The sequence below is a fragment of the Antedon bifida genome, chromosome 4 (assembly GCF_963402885.1).
Source record: "Antedon bifida chromosome 4, ecAntBifi1.1, whole genome shotgun sequence".
NCBI classification, from domain to species: Eukaryota; Metazoa; Echinodermata; class Crinoidea; order Comatulida; family Antedonidae; genus Antedon; species Antedon bifida.
In genome coordinates this window covers 15,039,099-15,057,374 of record NC_136229.1, presented here as the reverse complement: position 1 = coordinate 15,057,374, position 18,276 = coordinate 15,039,099, and the positions used below count along the sequence as shown (strand labels likewise).

At 32.2% G+C, this 18,276-nt stretch overlaps 1 protein-coding gene across 1 annotated transcript in view; it reads left to right on the top strand.

Annotated features, from left to right (window-relative positions):
- The window catches only part of LOC144840827 (unconventional myosin-VIIb-like), a 36,831-nt gene that overhangs the window by 12,082 nt on the left and 6,473 nt on the right, over window positions 1–18,276 (top strand). The window contains exons 3-9 of the mRNA XM_078696868.1: window positions 11,502–11,758; window positions 13,331–13,503; window positions 13,795–13,891; window positions 14,031–14,108; window positions 14,341–14,500; window positions 17,616–17,716; window positions 18,019–18,145. Coding sequence (XP_078552994.1) covers window positions 11,502–11,758; window positions 13,331–13,503; window positions 13,795–13,891; window positions 14,031–14,108; window positions 14,341–14,500; window positions 17,616–17,716; window positions 18,019–18,145 — 993 coding nt within the window. The remainder of the gene's footprint in view (window positions 1–11,501; window positions 11,759–13,330; window positions 13,504–13,794; window positions 13,892–14,030; window positions 14,109–14,340; window positions 14,501–17,615; window positions 17,717–18,018; window positions 18,146–18,276) is intronic.

Genomic DNA, 18,276 nt, shown 5'->3' with positions numbered 1-18,276 from the left:
ATTGTGAAACCTGAAATGATGTATAAATTTTAAGAAAATATTTAAAAAAGAAATTAGTATCAGGGGTCCTGTGTCTTGGTGTTGTTAATCTGTGTAGGTGAAGTGGTGTTGAATTGAATATTTTTGTTTTCTATATGTTTTTCCCAATTCTGCCCCTGTGTGTGTATCATAATCAATAGGCTCCTAACTTACACTTTTGGGCATTCCTGTATTTTTTTAATTCAGTTTCATTCATAAAACCTTTATAGTGTAGGCACACTAAATTAAATGTTTACAATTTTATCAGATGCATTGCTTTTGTATTTGCTGGCTTTATGAACTACCAATGACAAAGCAGTTATTTAATGTTATTAATTACCTCAAGTAAACCAATATAACAGAATTATCAACATGATTAGCATTCATTTTTGTAGCTGCTGGTTTATGGGATACACAGAATCTTTTGCTTGATATGCAGATGTCCTACCATTGGGGCAGGGTATAGTTCAAATCTGACCCTTGGCATGGTGTACATGCAACAGAACATGCCCTACTATGGTAATTTACAAATATTAATAGCATCTGGATCTCAGATACTTTTTCTATATATATAATTTGGCAGATATGACTGAGAGAAACTTACCTTTCACATATTTGGTGAATCGTTGACAATCTTCAATAGTGACGCTTGATATAGGTGCTGAAATGGCAGTTCTCTATGTACAGAATATACAGATACAATGACAAAGACAAAATATTTAGTGGGGTTTTTCCTAAAATTCCAAAGCTTCAATGTTATTGCTGTTTTAACAATTTAACAAACAATTTAATTCACTTTTCAATTCACATTTTGAATAGATGACCAACAATGCCACACATCCAAGTGTAAAAAAAACCAAACAAAACATAGCATTTGCAGGGGATTTCCAGACTTGTTTTTATTTGAAATGTCATATCATGAATTGAAAATCGTATATATAAAAAAGGTTTTTTCTTTGCTGTAAAATATTTTGAATCTAAAAATAATTTAAAATTTATACTAATTCTTTGATAGTTTATAACTCATTAATTTTAGAATTCAGTAGCTTGGCTACATGTACTGTAGAGTTTGATTTATTGTGTGATACTGATGTCCTACAGTACTGTATGTACAGTGTTTAGTATATTAACAATCATATTATTGTAATGTAGGCCTACTGTAGGTCAGTCAACAAGATAAACTTTTTAAGCAATTAGGCCGTGTTTTCACTGGACTTAAATTTAACCACTCGAGGTAACTTTATTCAAAATCAACGTTATGTTCGACCATTGTTCGCACTTGATTCAAAAAACATTTTTCCACATGGTTTTACCAAAAGGTAACCGTGACGTTAAAAACTACAATTGAATTGCATGGTGAAGGTCATGTGTTTACCCGAGACGTACATTCCGATTGGACTTTTTAGCCAGCATGGTCAGTTTTACCACTACAATAGTGAGTTTTACTGGGTAGGCAGTACTGGTCTGTGAAATTAACCGTTTGTTTGGTTAGATTAACCCTGGGATAAAATGTAGCCAGTTAGGATTACACTTTTCTTGGTCAATTTAGCTTTGTCCAAATTAAGTCCAGTGCGATCGAAGATATAAAATATTTTACACTCATTTCCTTGTTGTTCAGAAGATGGTCCTTATTTTCCCTGGATTATAAATCTGCACTCAAATTTAGAATAATTTCAATTCAATTCAATTCAATTCGCTTTGTCCTCTACATCCAAATTTAGTAGTATTTTTGCAATACAGTACATAATATTTCCTCAAACATTAAGAAAAGGTATGTGTAGGCAATTAAAGAAAATGCATGTTTGTTTGATAACTTTAAGTTATTCATTTTTATATTTGAGTATGTAAAACAAAGTATCCAATCACTTAAAACATTTTGAAATATGATTTTTACTACATTTATCTACATCTTGCACTAAAAACAATCTAAATTAATTTTTTGTAAAAATCAGCAATTCTCTAAAGTGAATGTACTCTTAATTCGTTTTGTTTTTTAAAAGAAAAAGAGAAACTCTAAACTATAATCATGTTTCATGGTGCGCATGCAGGATTATTAGGACATATCCACGCTTCCCACCTTGACACAGGTTTGAGGGTTTCTAGGTCCAGGCGATGACCAACGACATCGATTGATCTGACCTATGTTGGTCATTGTAAATGGAAAGCTCCCAGTGCCAATGTGGAATAGCTAAATTTGTAATACATCCATAAGTGACTTAAAAGTGATGCAGTTGTGAAAAGGAAACGCCTCTGTGCTTAGACAAGGAGTATCAACAACTTGTGGATGGTGCATGGAGGGCCCATGTCATTTAAACACATTTCTATCATTAGTATTCCTTAGATACATTATATTGATAATCTTGTTCTTTACTGATGTGATAGGCAGATTAATCTAGTAAATGGGTACAGTATTTTGTATAAAATTAATGAAGTTAAAACCGAACCAACCATACTGGTTGGTTGGTCATGGTCAAGAAATAGAATAATAAATAAGATAATAATAATAATAATAATAGAAATGGTTAACTGTAGAATAAAAAAAATATGCAAAAGTGAAAAAAATATCTGAAATATGACTGAATAACAATCAATTAGCTAAATATCATATAAAACAGTTCATTTCAACTTTTTAAAGGGAAAACATTAAAGATGTATTGTCCCTTGAAACACAAAAAAATGAAGGTTAAAATATTCTAAATTTAAATTGGCCATATCAAAGTAATATTAAAGTTATTCATTTTAAGTCGAAAGTTCGAGCCAAAAACAAAAAGTTTATGTAATTAACAGGTAAATTAATTTGATTACATTTCATCTGTAAAAAACAAAGTAAAACAAAGATTTTATGATTATGCATACAGAGTAGCCAAACAAGCGTGTTGCATTATGATATATGTTTTGATCGAAAGTTATTTTTTGAACAAAAAAACGTCTGTATTTCAGTTAAATGATTTTTTTTTTCGACTAATTTTTGGTGAAAGTTAATGACTATTATGATACTTCAAAATGACCCACTTTTTTTCGAAATCTTTTTGGAATTAGTCAAAGGGACAATACATCTTTAAATGTTTTGAAAATGGAAAATCTATAAATAAAATAATTTTTTATCTTGACTAAAAAATCAATTACATAAATGAATAGAATAAATGTCAACTAACAGACATTACCAGTTTCACTATTTTTACAATAGCTAATACTGTAGGTTCACATTCAGAATTTAATGTGATCTTCTATTACATCTCCCTGTTTTATGTGAACATACCAGCAGGAAGCAATGAACATGATCTTTATCAGGTTAATACAGAATACAATATTCTCAGTCAGTTTAAAAACTTGGCAACGCCATGATTATGTCCTAATAAAAGCACATTTTATACTGTTTTCAAAAAACATTATTTTCAACTATTGGCATTTTCAACTCAATAATTAAATATTTTAATTTTCATTGTGCAGATCTGTTCTATGTGAATACCACATGGGCCTTTCAATACATCCTTACCAATGGATTTGATCACATGACCATTCATGTCACATACTTGAATGCAATTATTACCGACATCACTGAATGCTATGTTGTCATTCTTCATTTTGTACATTCTGTAAACTCTCACACCTTCTGGTAGTATAATCTTGCTTAAGCATTCTCCTGATTGTTTGTACTTGTGAATTTCATTTGTGAGACATGAAATTAGCAAGCAATCATCATCACACCTCACTAGTCCTCTAGGATGCACAACAATTTTAAAATCATTTACCAGTCCTTTCTTCTCTATCATGATAGTAAGTGGTGATTGGTTGATGGGTTTGTCATTGAAATACACATTTAATGTACACGTTCCATGATCTTCACATACCCCTTTTGCAACATACTCATTATCTTCTTCAACAAGGCCATTAGTGGTTTCTCCTGTTGGTTGTGTCCATGTTGCTGTAAGTTGGCTTAAACCAACTTTATGTGGTATAATAATTCTGGCAACAATTGGTTGTTTTTGGATCACACATTTAGGACCTTTCAGAATCAGTTCATCAGCTGTAATTGGGGTAACATATCCAATATTGCATTGTTCCAGCATATCAATTGTGTGTTTGTTTCCAAAGAATTGAATCTGTCCACTGTCATTTTGTCTTTAGACATCGTCAGTGGGTTCAATGCAATCTCACTTGACATCATAGCAGTTGCTAGCTCATTCTTTAGTGACTGATTAAGGAAACTCACATTTTTATTAATATCAGAAGTGATTGTTTTTAATTGGTTCATTTGCATGTCATTTATTTTAGTTTGTTTTTTGTACTTTTCATCAACTTTCATTTTCATTTTGTCTGTTTTTCCTTCATTATTTTTACCATTTCTTCAAACTGCTCATTAATACTTTTCAAACTGTCATCTTTATGTTCTTCTAATGCCATAGAATTTCCTTTCACTATTCTTATTCTATTTTCCAGTTTTTCTAAATGTTCATTTGCAGTGTTCTTCAATTTGTCAGCATTTTCCTTAAATATTTTGAATCCTGAGACAATGTCAATTGGTTCATGGTCTGCTCCCTTTGCATGGTCCACTATTGCACATTTCCAGCATATTGGTACTTTACATTCTGTACAATACAACTCCAGTGTTTTTTTATGAGTGGAACATGATGGTGGATGTAAATTAGTAAATTGCTGTGGCGTCATCGATTGGACTTCCTCAGCAGCAAGTAGCGACTGCTAACCCCCATCCCCGACATGCCCAATACCCTCACCTCATCCCTAAAAATCCTCCAAATACGTGGACGGTGCCCCATAGTAAAAAAGGTTATTCGTAAATTAAAAAATTTGTAAACTTGTTCGTGAATAACTCTAACTAACTTCGCTGTATGAGCATACGTTGAGTGATACGTGTCTGTAAATTTCAAAGAGTTGAAAATTAATTGCTGATTTTCACCTAAAAAATAAATACGCATTTTTGGTCCCTGGATGTAACAAGATATTGACGCAAATACCGCACTACAGCGAGCTAGGCCATGAACGATTCGTACAAAGTACACCGTCAGCATTCATAAAGTATATAGCTTTCTTCCGACTTCTTTTGTAAATCAAAAAATTTGCTGCTGCAGAGCCCCACCATGAGTGAAATACTTAGTGTCCGAACCCCACTTGAGAGTACCTGGCTACGGCCCTGCTATGTAACTTGCTTTAGATAAACTTAAACTTCTGGCTTATTCTGTTATCAATTAAAGAGAATCAAATTTTATACACTTAAATATGGTGTACAGTAGGTGCTAATTTAAATATCAGAAATAGATTTACAGATAGGTGTGGCTGAGGAGACATCTTGCCTTGTCCTACCCTCTCCCCATCCTTGTTCTCTTTTTAAAGTGAAGGGAGCATTGCCAAACTAGGACATTTTCCCAGGTGTCTCCTTACCTTATGAAGAAGTACAAATGTCTTTGTTGGTAAATCTCTGTTCTTTAGTGACTCTTGATAGGTGCTGACGTGTATTTGCTTTTTAAAATGTTTATTAATTAGCTTAACTTTCATACAATGACAAAACAATTGTTTAACTTTTTTATTTACCTATTATTATAAACTTAAGTGTACTTTATCCAATATTGCTGGGATGGGTGTGGGGACGGGGGTGTGGGGACAGTTGTGTTGTGGGTGGGGGAGGGGATTTGGATTTGGGGACATACCAACGCATAATTTTGATTACCTTTTTCATTTACTTCACCCTAATTATAATTTTATAAGCAACCCAAATATAACAAGTAAACCTAGTATCTCAGGTTGTGTCTTGTTTTCAAAGCAACGCAATAAACTGTAATTTACGCTGAACCTAACATCCCATTATTATCAAGGTGGTAATTCTTGTAACAAATACACACTGTGTCATATATGACTCAATTTATATGAAGTTAGTATACAAAAGCAAGTCAGAAAAACAAATAAAAGCTTCTCCATAAACAAAAGCCTAAATCATACCAATAACTGCCGGCATAGAGATTTGTCACTTTAGCAGAAAAGGAGATCTTTTAGTTCGCATGGGTGACATAATACTAATAGCTTTGATTTGCTTCATTGATTCTATGCACATACATTCACACACTGTCTCTCTTGCCATTTGGTGTTACAAGTTGTCTGGTTGAAATGGATTTATGATGGATCTTGTTGATTAAGTTTAATGAATTGTATACATTTCCTGAACAGTAAAAGGACTTGTCACAGACGAGAGTAAGTATTGTACTAAAGATAATATAATGTTTAAGTAACTTTTGATCAGCCTAAGTAACTTTAGTCAGCCTATCTAAAGGAAAAAAGTCTCCTAGGTTCTTGTAAAGCCCCTTTCGCACAAAATTGTAACATTACCCATTACCCAATTTTTGATTAAAATTGTTCTCACTTGAATTATTCATGGTTACTCACTGTAGTTTTAGCAGCGACATTGGATTTTAAATAGCATGGTTTTTCCTGAGATCATGGTTAAGTTCTAATGGGGAGGCAGTAGTTAACAGGAGTAGTTCATTTATCCCTTCTGGAGAATTGTAGCCAGTTTTCGGGTTTGTTGGTCAATTTAGCTGACAAGTTAATTTCCAGTGCAATTTATAGGCATCAATCCTATACAAATAAGGACACCTACAAGTAGGGAAGAAAGTGTTCATTATTCTTCACTCAATGGTTCATTATACCATGGTGTCTGTCTCTGACTGATGGGGATTAGCTAGTCAATTTATTTTAGGACATCTTTAAGGAGTATGTTTACTTATTTTACATTTAATAATAATATTATATAATAGTATATGCACTGTAGAAGTATATTTTTCTCTTGTACTATGTAACATTACATTATTTTTAAATTAGAAGTTACTATAATAATAGACCATTATGTTTTCACACTAAATTCTGGCCTTCAAAAAACAGCATTCTCTCTGATTTAATTATCTTTAATGATGTCATAACAGCTGATTTCTTGCATTAACATGTTCCTTCTTTGTCATCCAAACAATTCTTCCACATAATATTTATACCATGTTTACAGTCGTTGTAATGGTTTCACTGTGTATTGTTTTGGCTTTGAAGGAATTAGATGACTAACAATCTCAGTTAAGAAGTCAAATTAATGATGTATTATGTATTCAATCTGTGTAACTGGGAACCTTTAAATATCAATAGGAACATCTCAGTTCTGCTGACCAACATCTGCACATGGATTATCATATTAACAGACTAATGAAATAATATTTATTCACTAGCAACAATTTGAATCCCTCTCCACAGATGCACAGCAACCACATAGTCAATCCCTAATAATCTTTCCAATAGCACAGAGTTCTATTTTTGACAAATATTACACACAACTCCAATGTACCGTAAGTGCTATACTATTGTCTTGCTTATATTTAATCTTCTTGCTTTAAATGTTTTGGTCATACAGTAATGGTGTAATATTGTGAAAACAAAGATTATTGATTATAAAGTAAGTTTAATTAGTTTAGATTTTCGGAATAATTGTTAACAGTATATTTCCATCCTTATTATAATTTTGGATTTGGATTTGGTTTTCATCCGGTGTTATTGTTATCTGTTATTGTAAATCTTACAATTCAATTATTACGAGTCGCGTGGATAACAAACTTTTAATGTGTTTTTAACTAATAATAAAAGAAACGCTTCATGGATCGATGCTTTTTAATTGGTTTGGAAAATGATCATGAGAAAATTGAACAAGGTTAAACCTAGATATTGGTGAATTATGAAAGTTTTTGTTTGATTGCTAAAGCGTCTTTCATTTTACTGTATGTTAGGTGATTTAAAAGGTTGAAAGCATGGACTGTAATAGTTTGTTTGTTTAGGTAAGAATTTTGATGCCCATTGCTTATATTGTACTTTGGATAGGCATAAAGTTGTACATGAACAAAAGAGTAGGAGATCGCCAGGCCTCTATGTATTCTGATCATAATAGGAGCTACTCTTCTCTCTGGCTGCCATTGGAGTCTGAAATACAACATCCAGGATATAATTGCAAAAAATGTATACCATAACATGTTTTTTTAAACATTAAGATTTAATTATACAGGTACAACAACATTTTTTTATTTTAATTCAAGATTTTCAGAGTAGGTACAAATATTCCAAATTAAAATTGTCCTACAAAGAATAATTGTTTTCTATGTGGTCTTGTTGTGGATAGGTTAATCCAACTAAATATTTGTACATAGTTCTTTTATTGTGTGTACACACACGGTGACAGATTAACGTGGTGTTTAGGACAATCAATATACTGTTATATGTTGTATACGACGGTTTGTTTACAGGACAAACCTTTCAGTGTTTATAATGTCTTTAATGTATGCAGTTAAGTTTTAACAATTTGTTTTTCTTGAATTCTTTAAAAAGAGTGAGAAAAAACAATATTTCTGGAAAGCAAAAAATGTTCAGAAATCTAAAAATAAATTAAAAATATTTTGTTATATTTTCAGTTTGCCTTTTCTGATCGTTGATGTTCAATAGAACTTGGTTAGGTACACGGAAGTAGTACATATTTCTTAGCTTTTCAGTAAAATTGAATTCAAGCTGAATACTAAGCATTTTAATTGAATGAAAACATTTATTATTATTCAGCTATCATTATAGGATTGATTGATTTCAAAGTTGATAAAAAGTAAGTAAAATAAACCCTATGAGAATATTAAAAATATTACTGTAGTGACAAAAGTATAAAGTAGTTTAAAAAGAGATATATTATAAATAATCTATAAATACTGTCTAAATTAATTTTGTATTATATATCACAGAAATGTTTTGTTGTTTTGCTTAATACAAGAATGATACTTTATTAAAATAAAACATATAAAAAAAATATATTAAACATGTTGGTATAGTACCATATATATGAATAACACAAGAGATTATAAAAGAAATATGATTGATTGGAAAATACACAAAGAGCAATTATTAATTTGCTGTTAAGAGCTACATTGTACTTATAGTACAGTACGTGTTTGTCAACATCTGATATAGAAGTGTATAATTGTGCACACACTTAACATTACATCTGGAGGACAACAAAGTACATAGTACTAATTCTGTTAAGTGTTGACTTATTGTGTTTATGTCCCATTCCAATCAATTTAAGTTCAGTATTACCTGAATATGGTGTTAAAATTACTAAGTTAATTGAAAATGCTATAAGGAAAAATTGAATAGAGCAGCTCAACAAATAAGGCTGTTTCATATCTCTATTTAACAATCAAATATAGCCTAAAGCTACAGATGTGAATGGTATGATAGGCATTGCATTTCAAACTACAATATTAGTCACATTTTATAAGTGACACACACACAAACACGCTTTTGCTCTATAAGTATTTATAACTGACGGCTGTAATCGGTAGCCTGCTGTTAAATAAATATTGGAGATTGTGAATTTTAAAGAATAGATTTAAGGTATAGTAACCATGTTTTTTGTAGGCCTATTTATAGAATTTTTAAATTTTTAATGTGCCATTCTAATTTGTTTAAGTAACTGTATTTAAAATGTGTCAAAATAAAGTATGTATTTGTAGTACAATAGGTAAATAAAATAAGAGAGAAAGAGATTTTACTTTTTTAATCACTTTTTCTTGTGAATTTAACAAAATTGTACATAACAGTATGATGGATTTTAAACTAGAGTGAGCTGAGGGCCTAAAAATTGTGAAATTTAAGGTTAATCTATTGTTTAAAAATTTGTAATTTCCGGTTGTTGTCCTCCCCCAAGCCTTCTGTATGTGTACAGTAGTTATTAATGATACTGTTTTACTTACGGTCAGAATCTATAATGGACATTAGTAGAATAAATATTGACCATCTGAATCAGAACAGGTCAATGTTGAATATCATTTACATTAATAAAGTTTTTCTAGCTAGTTCACAGCCATGTCTTTTGTAGTCTAAAGTCAAAAGACTGTAGCAGGCCAAATTTATGAGACTAAAATTGTAAAGACCTACAGTAATTAATTTGTGCTTTTGTTTGTATTTACCACCTGCCAGTAAACTGTGAATAATGAAGGCTTGGTCAGTTTTATAAGAAAAAAGCAGCTCATGTTATTATACAATGTGTGCATGTATTTAATGCAAACGGAAAAAGCCACTTGGAGTGTGTAAATACATTACATACATCATAAACGTAAGTCTATGTACTAGACTGTTTCAACTTAAAATTAGTAAAAAGATATTTTGGCACATGGTGTTTCATACGTATAATACTTGAGCCCAACAAAAATTGAAATGCCAACTGGTGGACTAAGATAAAAAAGACTACAGACTTAGTATAAACTGTACATCCAAAATATTATATCATTTTTAACTGTATAAAACATGAAATTTATTGGATGTAGAAAAATGCAGATAAAATCTAGAATTTAGAAAACAAGACTGGGAAATGCCACTATAGTAGTGTCCATATTTAACACAAAAAAAACCCAATTTATACACTTTTTTTGTCTGGATTTATCCTTTAATGTCATTCTTTACCTTGAATCAAACACTGAGTATTGTAAGCTCAATATTCAACTATATTGTAGACATTTTAGTAACAGATATTAATCTACAATGTGACGTATGATAGTAATTGTGAAACTATTTGGAACCAGCTTAATTATCTACCAAATTTTCTGCTGTAGTCATGACTACCGGCTGAATCAACAAGATCGCTTACGAGTTTACGGAGGTGATGCCATTTATTTTGACACCTTTATGAAATCTTTTTTGTATACCCTCAGGCGCAGGTTCCCTTGTGAATTCTTTTCAGTTTCAAATTCTTTTCAGTTTCAAATCGCTTCTACTGGGAGTTAAAAGCGTTTGATAAATTGTATATAATTTCAGAATGCAGCTCAAATAGATATTAGCTATCTGAAAAATCTTCAAACGTTTTAAATGTTTATACTTTAGAGCTAAGTAAATACTTAATCTTGATAGACATCCGGTGGCGTTTACTATGAGATAATCATCTTTGGCTGATTCGGTTTCGATTTCATTCCGTTTAAGATTTTAATTTGAGACTGAAACTCTTTTCACAATGCTTGTTAGATTTTATCATCGTGGTAAGTATTCAAGTTCAAATGCTGGCCACTGCTACTTTTGTTATAGTTTTTTCGCTATTGTATTATATTGTTATACCTTGTATAGACTGTAACTGTATATTGTATGTATTATTATATTTTTACTATGAACAGCTGAGTATAGAATTATCCAAAACAGGAAGAAATGTTATTTTTCAAGCTAACCTACAATTGTATAGTAAGTCATAATAACTGAAAAGTCAAAAATCAATTAAAAGAATGTTTATTTTATAAAGCTTCTTAATATTTAGTATTTCCTTATATTTATTTGCACTTATTTCACTATTAATTATGTATGTGTTTTTTATTTTTCTACATTTATTTGCTATTGAATCATCCCTCTCTCTGTTATACTGTAATAATGCAACGTGAATATCAATGTTGAAAAAAAATCTTATTTTTATCTTCTAGAAAAAGGCTATGAATCCGACACAGAAACCATGTCTTCGTCCGAGTTGAGTGATTCTTGCACATCATGCCCAAGTTGCCAAATAAACAGGACAGAAAACAAAAAAATGGAAAGAAAACGAGGACGAAAAGACAGTAGAAAACGGCAATCACAGAAACAACTCCCTCTAGTGAACGATCTTAGTCACATGACCTTACCTCTGACGGAAGATGGTGTCTTGAAAATCTTACATGAAAGATGGATAGCTGGCTCATATATGGTAAGGTTTACATTATGCTAATGAGAATTTATTTTAATGTTTACTGAGAATTAATGAATACATAATTACTAATTAATGATATTTATGGTAGAGGATGCTACTTTGTGTCTCTTACAACCAATCTATGAGCACTTAAATAAGGCTAAGTGTTATGTAAGATCATTGTTTATTGACTACAGTTCCGCTTTCAATACTATTCGGCCAAGTGTACTATTGAGGAAGCTGATGACAATGAATGTAAATCCTTATTTATGTTCATGGATAAGCCATTTTGTTACTGGTAGAAGTCAACGAGTTACGGTTAACAACTTTTATTCAAATTATATTGACTCTAATACTGGAACACCGCAAGGATGTGTGTTATCCCCACTTTTATTTTCAATATATGTTAGTGATTTAAGATGTAATGTTAATTCATGTAACATTATCAAGTTTGCGGATGACATGTGTTTGACTGGTCTTATTACAGGAGGGGATGAATTTGTATATAGAGAAGAAGTAACAAGGGTTTTAGATTGGTGTAATACTAATTATTTGTGTATTAATTCTAAAAAAACCAAAGAGCTTATATTTGACTTCAGAAAAAATGTTAATCACATTCCACTTGTTATTGACGGAAATTATGTTGAAAATCCAGAGTCTCATAAATATTTAGGGGTTTGGATAGATACGAATCTAAGTTGGGATACACATACGTGCAAAGTGTATGCTAAAGGTGTTCAACGACTGTATTCCTTAAGGAAGTTGAAACAATATAATATAGGCCGTGATTCTTTATTTCTTTTTTATCAAAGTGTTATTCAATCTGTTTTAAGCTTTTGCTGTGTTACTTGGGTAAATGGTCTAACAAAGAAAAATTTGAGTAAGTTAAACAGAATAGTTAGGAATGCAAGCAAAATTACTGGTGTCGAAATTAAAGGTAGCACACAAATGTGTAATGATGGAATGATATCTAAATTAAATAGTATTTTAGCTGATGAATCTCATATTCTCAACAATAAGTTAGTAGTTACCAGATCTGGAAGATTAACAACAATTTCAGTAAAAACAAATAGACATAAATTTTCATTCTTACCTAGCACTAACAGTGAGTTTCAAAGATAGGTCATTAGGTCTGTTGTATTTTATATTGCTGATCATTTTGTTGTTGTTGTTAGTTCCAAGTTGATCACGAATGTAAATAATATGTATGTATTGTTTTGCTTGTATTTTTCTGCCAAGAAAACAATTATCATTATACTATGTATGAATGACTTAATAATCCGAATCCGAATCCGATATTTACTGTCACACCAATTTTTGTTTGTGATAAGAATTATATTTTGTTACTTACAATACCCTGCAACTCTTTATTGCATCCATATATTTTGGCAGATTTTTCTATGCTCTTAATAGTATTATTATTAAATGAATTCAATATTAAGGGGAAGCCTTCGGGACCCAACAAAATGCCTCTTTGATATAGGTCTCCCCTGAATATGAGGAAACTGTCCCCTTATTATTCATCGGTGTCCCAAAGGAGGGGTTCTACTATATACTTTTTAAATATTTAAAAAAATATAAATTTTACAGACAAAAATTGGGTCAATCACTCTAAGCTTGAATCCATACAGCGGCCCAGCTCTACATGAAGTCTTACAAGAGAAACCTACATCTTGTACTGTAGGTTCAATGGTTGACAGTATTGCAGAAAAGGTTCTGAATCAATTTGTTGAAACTAATACTTCTCAAAGTATCATCTTCAGGTAAGAAATCTTATTAAATCAATTACAGTGTTCACTGAAGCATATCAACATCTGGAATAATCAATGCTTTGCTATGATTACTTTTGCACACTTCAAAATAGTATTGACATTTTTACTAAATCTAAACTGCTAAAAGTAATGAACATTCACATTATAAACAATGCTAAATATGCACCAATTTTGTTAATAATTTATTAAAATAAATGCCAACAGAGTTTTACTGTTTTTTTCCCCATTTTCACACATACTCACAGTCTTTTTAATTGTTTTTTATTTTTTATTTTTTGAAAGTGGTGATAGTGGGAGTGGAAAAACGCACACAGCTCTTGCAACTTTAAGACAACTTTTTCGATTGGCTGGTGGCGGAACAGAAACCGATTCATTTAAGGTACGTACAGTACTCACTGTAATCTTCACTACGTACCACCACCTACTTCCAAAGACCACAAGCATCCCAGTGGGATCATATTCCATCTGGATTTTGACCGTTTAGAACTTTTATATAATAATTGTCTCTTTTGATATAGCATTTAACAGCAGGATTCACCGTTCTTCGCTCTCTCAGTACAGCTAAAACAAAACACAATTCCAACTCTAGTCGAATGGTAAGCATCTAATCAAAAGTTCACAATGAAATGATACTGTAAACATATATGTTTGTTTAATTTAAAAGTGGTGTGCACTAAATAGTGCAGTGAAGTAATGTCCCAGAATAGGGGTTCTACAGTGTACTGTCATTTCTCATTAATACTGTAATTTGTATATTCAGACAATGTACTGCAAAATTTACAAAATTCCTATTCACCATACTTACAATAGTAACATGTTTTGATTCAGGGTCATTATATAGAGGTCTTACTGTCAGATTGTGCTATTTATCGCACAAAAATTCATTGTTACTGGACGGATCAATCTCGAATTGTTCAACCACCCGTGACAAGTGACAATTATCATATATTTTATCAAATGTTAGCAGGACTGACAAATGAAGAAAAAGGTAAGTGTAAAGATTAACATTATTAATTATTTGCGTTACTATATGCTTTTTGCATAAACACTCTCCAGATCTACCCTTCCCAGTTGAATTAGTTTACACCCCCAGTTGAAGCAATTCTATACCCCCAGTTGAAATAGTTGAAGCAATTTTACACCTCCAGTTTCTTAATAATTAATAATAATTAATGGTCAATGTCAATTATGGTATCTGTGATAGCGTTAAGTCTGTCCTTTTCACAATGATTTTGACACTTTATTTAACTTGTCAAAACCATTTTAATCTGTTGATTCGTGTGAATCTTCATTTTGATGTGTTTTATTGTACAGTTTTTATATGTTTCTCCTAAGGGAGGTGAATAAATTTGAATTTAATGGAATCGACCCCATTTCCATTACCTAAAATGGAACCGCATTGGGAATATTTGTAAAAGAGATACCTCTCTTGAACATAAAAATGTTACTGTTGTTTGAATGTATTTACAGCTGTAATACCGTTCTTGTTAGGATATGGGTAATTTGTCATCACTCATCCATAATCCAGATAATAAACAACAAACCATCTTGTTGTATTTCTCATTCTCATGTGTAATCAATCAGCTATTCCTTGCTTGCATGTTTTGAAGTCTAAATTCCTGGCTTGGCCTAATTTGACATTAATAATAAATGTTCCATTAGTCCATGTAAACTAAATGTTAGATAAGGTTCATTTGTGTCTTGTATGGTTTTCATCACCCATCTCATACATGCTCTTGTTGTCTTCAATATTATGGGCGGCCATTAGGGCCAAAATAGACAAACGTTGCCGTACGAACAATTCCGCTCCCGTAAGGCAAACTAATGGCGTTAAAGACATAATTCCTCGAGTGACAAACAAATATTGCCGTACGGACACACAAACACATTGCCATATGAACAAATTGCCGTATGGTTAAATTGGCGTAAGGACAAACATTGGCGTAAGGACAAAAATTGGCGTAAGGACAAAAATTGCCGAAAGGACAAAATTGCCGAAAGGACAAAAATTGGCGTACAGTCTAACTAAATATAAACGTTGAGGGCAGCATAGTAATTTAAAACCACGTGACTGAAACCACTCTGTGTGTCCAGTCCTGATGGGGAATAAAAACATAATCATGGAAGGCCAACAATATAGGCCAGCCGACAATAAGCCTTCCCACTTTTATTTTTTCCAGCCACAACAATAACTATGAAACACCGTTTGTGTATTTTTTACATTTTCAGTGTTACTTATGGTTTTTATGGTATTAGAAATTAAATATTTGTGAGAAAACGGCGGATTGCTCCTGGGAGTCACTTGGTGGGATTATACTAGGGTACCCTTAGTCGTCCAGTATAAGTTAGAGTAGGACCGCTGTAGTGTTCCCGTTTACTCAGCCTTCATCTTTTAAATCTGAGTGTAACTCAATTATGATTTTTAATATTATAGTGAAATTTGATATTGTATTTGTGAGAAAACGGCGGAATGCTCATGGGAGTTACTTGGTGGGATTATACTAGGGTACCTCCTTGGTCGTCCAGTATAAGTTAAAGTATGACCACTGGTCCCGTTTACTCAGCATTTACCTTTTAAAAATCTGAGTGTAACTCAAGTACGATTTTTTATATATAGTGAAATTTTATACTGTAGGCTATTTGTGAGAAAACGGCGGATTGCTCCTGGGAGTCACTTGGTGGGATTATACTAGGGTACCTCCTTAGTCGTCCAGTGAAAGTTAGAGTATGACCACTGGTCCCGTTTACTCAGCCCTCATCTTTTAAATCCGCCGTTTTCTCACAAATACAGTATAAAATTCAAAAGATAAATGCTGAGTAAACTTCACTATAATATTAAAAATCGTAATTGAGTTACACTCAGATTTAAAAGATAAATGCTGAGTAAACGGGACCAGCGGTCCTACTTTAACTTATACTGGACGACTAAGGAGGTACCCTAGTATAATCCCACCAAGTAACTCCCAGGAGCAATCCGCCGTTTTCTCACAAATACAGTATCAAATTTCACTATAATATTAAAAATCGTAATTGAGTTACACTCAGATTTAAAAGATGAGGGCTGAGTAAACGGGACCAGCGGTCATAGGCCTACTCCAACTTTTACTGGACGACTAAAGAGGTACCCTAGTATAATCCCACCAAGTGACTCCCAGGAGCAATCCGCCGTTTTCTCACAAATATTTCATTTCTAATACCATAAAAACCATAAGTAACACTGAAAATGTTAAAAATACACAAACGGTGTTTCATAGTTATTGTTGGCTGGCAAAAATAAAAGTGGGCTGGCTTATTGTCGGCTGGCCTATATTGTTGGCTAGCTTAACATAAGCCTTCCATGATTATGTTTTTATTCCCCATTAGGACTGGACACACAACAAAGTGGTTTCAGTCACGTGGTTTTAAATTACTATGCTGCCCTCAACGTTTATATTTAGTTAGACCGTACGCCAATTTTTGTCCTTACGCCAATTTTTGTCCTTTCGGCAATTTTGTCCTTTCGGCAATTTTTGTCCTTACGCCAATTTTTGTCCTTACGCCAATGTTTGTCCTTACACCAATTTAACCATACGGCAATTTGTTCATATGGCAATGTGTTTGTGTGTCCGTACGGCAATATTTGTTTGTCACTCGAGGAATTGTGTCTTTAACGCCATTAGTTTGCCTTACGGGAGCGGAATTGTTCGTACGGCAACGTTTGTCTATTTTGGCCCTAATGGCCGCCCATACAATATGCATATTTGTCATTCTAGATCTTTGACTTTTAAAGAATTAATTATAAATCACATAACAATGTTGTCTAATAAATGCCTCATTGTACTATAAATGCAACACAGTCAAACCACAGTGAAATTTATTTATTATCTTGGTGATGTCATCGCTAAAATATGTCTACAAGTTGTTTATTTGGTTTTTTTGACTATTACTATTATTATTACTATTTCAAGTTTATGAAGCAAATATTGTCACATTTTAATAATTTATTTTGATATTCAATAAATTAAAATACTGTATTGTCCCAACTAACTCTTTCTCGGTGGGTGCAGGACATGCTCTATTTGATAAAAAATAAAAGCATATTATTAATTAACAATTTCTTCTAGTGAAATTACACCTACAAGGGTACTCACCACTTGATGTAAATTATCTTAATGATTTACCACGAGATGAAACTAGTGATGCTGAAAACTTTGCAAATTGGCGGGTAAGTAACGTTACTTTGAACCACACCCCTTTTTACTGCGATATCTGTTACGCATTATTACATTACAGTCAACTAACGGATACCTTTGGGCTGGCTTAATATGTCTGGTTTTCTGAATGTGTTTTTAATAACAAAAATGGGACCTTTTGAACCTCAAGAAAAATCTGGTTTTGGGAGAGTTTCTGGTTGTTAGAGAGTCTGGTATTGGGAGAGTTTCTGGTTGTTAGAGAGTCTGGTATTGGGAGTGTTGACTGTATTATGATTTGATAAAGTGGTTACATTTATTTCTTTGCGTTTTTCAGACATCCTTGGCTGTTCTTGGAATCCCTTTCTTTGATGTCATTAGAATCCTAACCGCGATATTGTTGCTAGGCAACATAGAGTTTATTGATGATGGCGGTTTTGAGTTAGATATCAAAGGAAACACTGGTAGGTATTAAAAAGTTTGTGATTGTCGACTCAAAATTATTTTGCATGCCCATATTTTCGTATTTTTTATTACTGTGAAACATTTATTTAACAATAAACAATATTTATTATTTATATAATTTTATCTTTTT